The following is a 1,574-nucleotide window of genomic DNA, read 5'->3' as shown; positions in this document are numbered from 1 at the left end:
AACTTAAAATTTAAGTTCCTATAACTCAGTGTAGTTTTAGTTTAGGCTATTTTGAGTTGCCATATATATTTTTTTAGTGTATACAAGTAATTATGGGTTGAAAAAGCTCATTGTAAAATAATTTATTATTCCTAACATTTTATCTTCAATCATACTAAAAACTTGAGACAGAAAACAATACAAAACATCCAGTTATAAGATAATCTTTAAATGTTTCATTTAGACGTTTCAACATTCAACATGTTGGTGACAACCATGAAAACATCAGTTTGTTACAGCAGCTTGCTCAATCACTGAGCTGACGAGAACGGCAATGTAATCTCTCCCAGTATAAAACAATTGACAAATGTTGCACAACTGTAGAGAGCAGCGACTAGAAGTGATAGGAAAGACTGGAACATGGACAAAAGCAAAACCCCTTGCATATCTTTGCAATAGTGCAATTACTGAAAAAAACAGGAACTGTCAAACTGCTGCACCAGCTTTCCATCTCCACCTCTTTCCGGAAGATTTTAAGATACAGGAATAGACACGGCATCATCAATAAGATTAAACATAGTATTCAAATAAGGCCATGAAAACATGAAATATAAAGGTTTAACAGGAACTGTCAGATAAAGTGGTTAAATCATGACAAACCAAAGTAACTCCAGATAAGCTACATCTGGCCAAGCAGTTCAGTGCAGCTTTTGATACATAAAACAGGATCACATATAACAAAAGACATCATATATATTACAAAACAGACATTTGGGAAAACATTCTTCACTTCACATTGATGGTTGTTACTGTCTGTTTATAACAGTAAAGTTGGGCAGCATTACTTATGTAAGGATGAATATCAAGTTTAATCAATTTGACACAAGTTAAAACATGACTGCTGACAGCTGATGAGATGATTGTGACAGATGGAGGTCAAGGTCAGGGTGATGTTCGTATTTTCTTTTGATTCATCTCTGTCCAAATTGAAAGAAAAACACAAGGGCTTTTGGGATTACAGTAGGCAACCTGAGAATACAACAGTTTGTTAAACTATTGTGTCTCTGTACATGCTGTCACACATAGTTCTCTGTGCTGCCTCTGGGTGAAAGGCCAAGGTCAGTGTAATTGGTATAAAAATACAGCAAACGCACACAAAAATCCGAAGAGACCTTCAAAAACAGATGCACACCCATTCAAATACATCATAATCATGATTGAGGTGGTTGCTTTTCACTTGGAGAGGTCAGGTATGGCTTTTAGTTCAGCGTTGGCCTTCAGGTCCTTCCTGTTTGTAGCAGAGGTGAGGACAAGAAGCGGCCCATTGCAAAAATGCCAGTCACACTCATGTTGGATCTCTCGTCCCATTTCCTTCCTGTCACTTGCTCTTCAATTTGCTCAGTAGAAGCGTTTGCGGCGGTTCTCTTTATAGTGATTATATAGAAAGAGAATAACCACTACCACTACAACCAGCACAACGACTGAAACAATGAAGAGAAAGAAGGTGGTGATGATGCTCCTTCCTTCATCCTCCACAAGAACTGTCTCAAGAAAACATAAGATATTGCAAGATACAAACATTTGTGCTTATCTGT

General features: G+C 37.1%; 1 protein-coding gene across 2 annotated transcripts in view; it reads right to left on the bottom strand.

Moving 5' to 3' along the window:
• Positions 1 to 200: 200 nt before the first annotated feature.
• lman2lb (lectin, mannose-binding 2-like b) overlaps positions 201 to 1,574 on the bottom strand; it is a 4,286-nt gene continuing 2,912 nt past the window's right edge. Inside the window, exon 8 of one of the 2 annotated variants that reach the window (XM_016514520.1) lies at positions 201 to 1,520. In XM_016514520.1, coding sequence (XP_016370006.1) covers positions 1,378 to 1,520 — 143 coding nt within the window. In that variant the 3' untranslated portion in view covers positions 201 to 1,377. The remainder of the gene's footprint in view (positions 1,521 to 1,574) is intronic. The other variant, XM_016514521.1, reaches the window with a different exon arrangement.

Source organism: Sinocyclocheilus rhinocerous, unplaced genomic scaffold (genome assembly GCF_001515625.1).
Source record: "Sinocyclocheilus rhinocerous isolate Xijiao unplaced genomic scaffold, SAMN03320098_v1.1 scaffold926, whole genome shotgun sequence".
In the NCBI taxonomy this organism is placed as follows: Eukaryota; Metazoa; Chordata; class Actinopteri; order Cypriniformes; family Cyprinidae; genus Sinocyclocheilus; species Sinocyclocheilus rhinocerous.
Note: the sequence above shows the minus strand (reverse complement) of the source record. Positions and strands in the feature narration are given on the sequence as shown.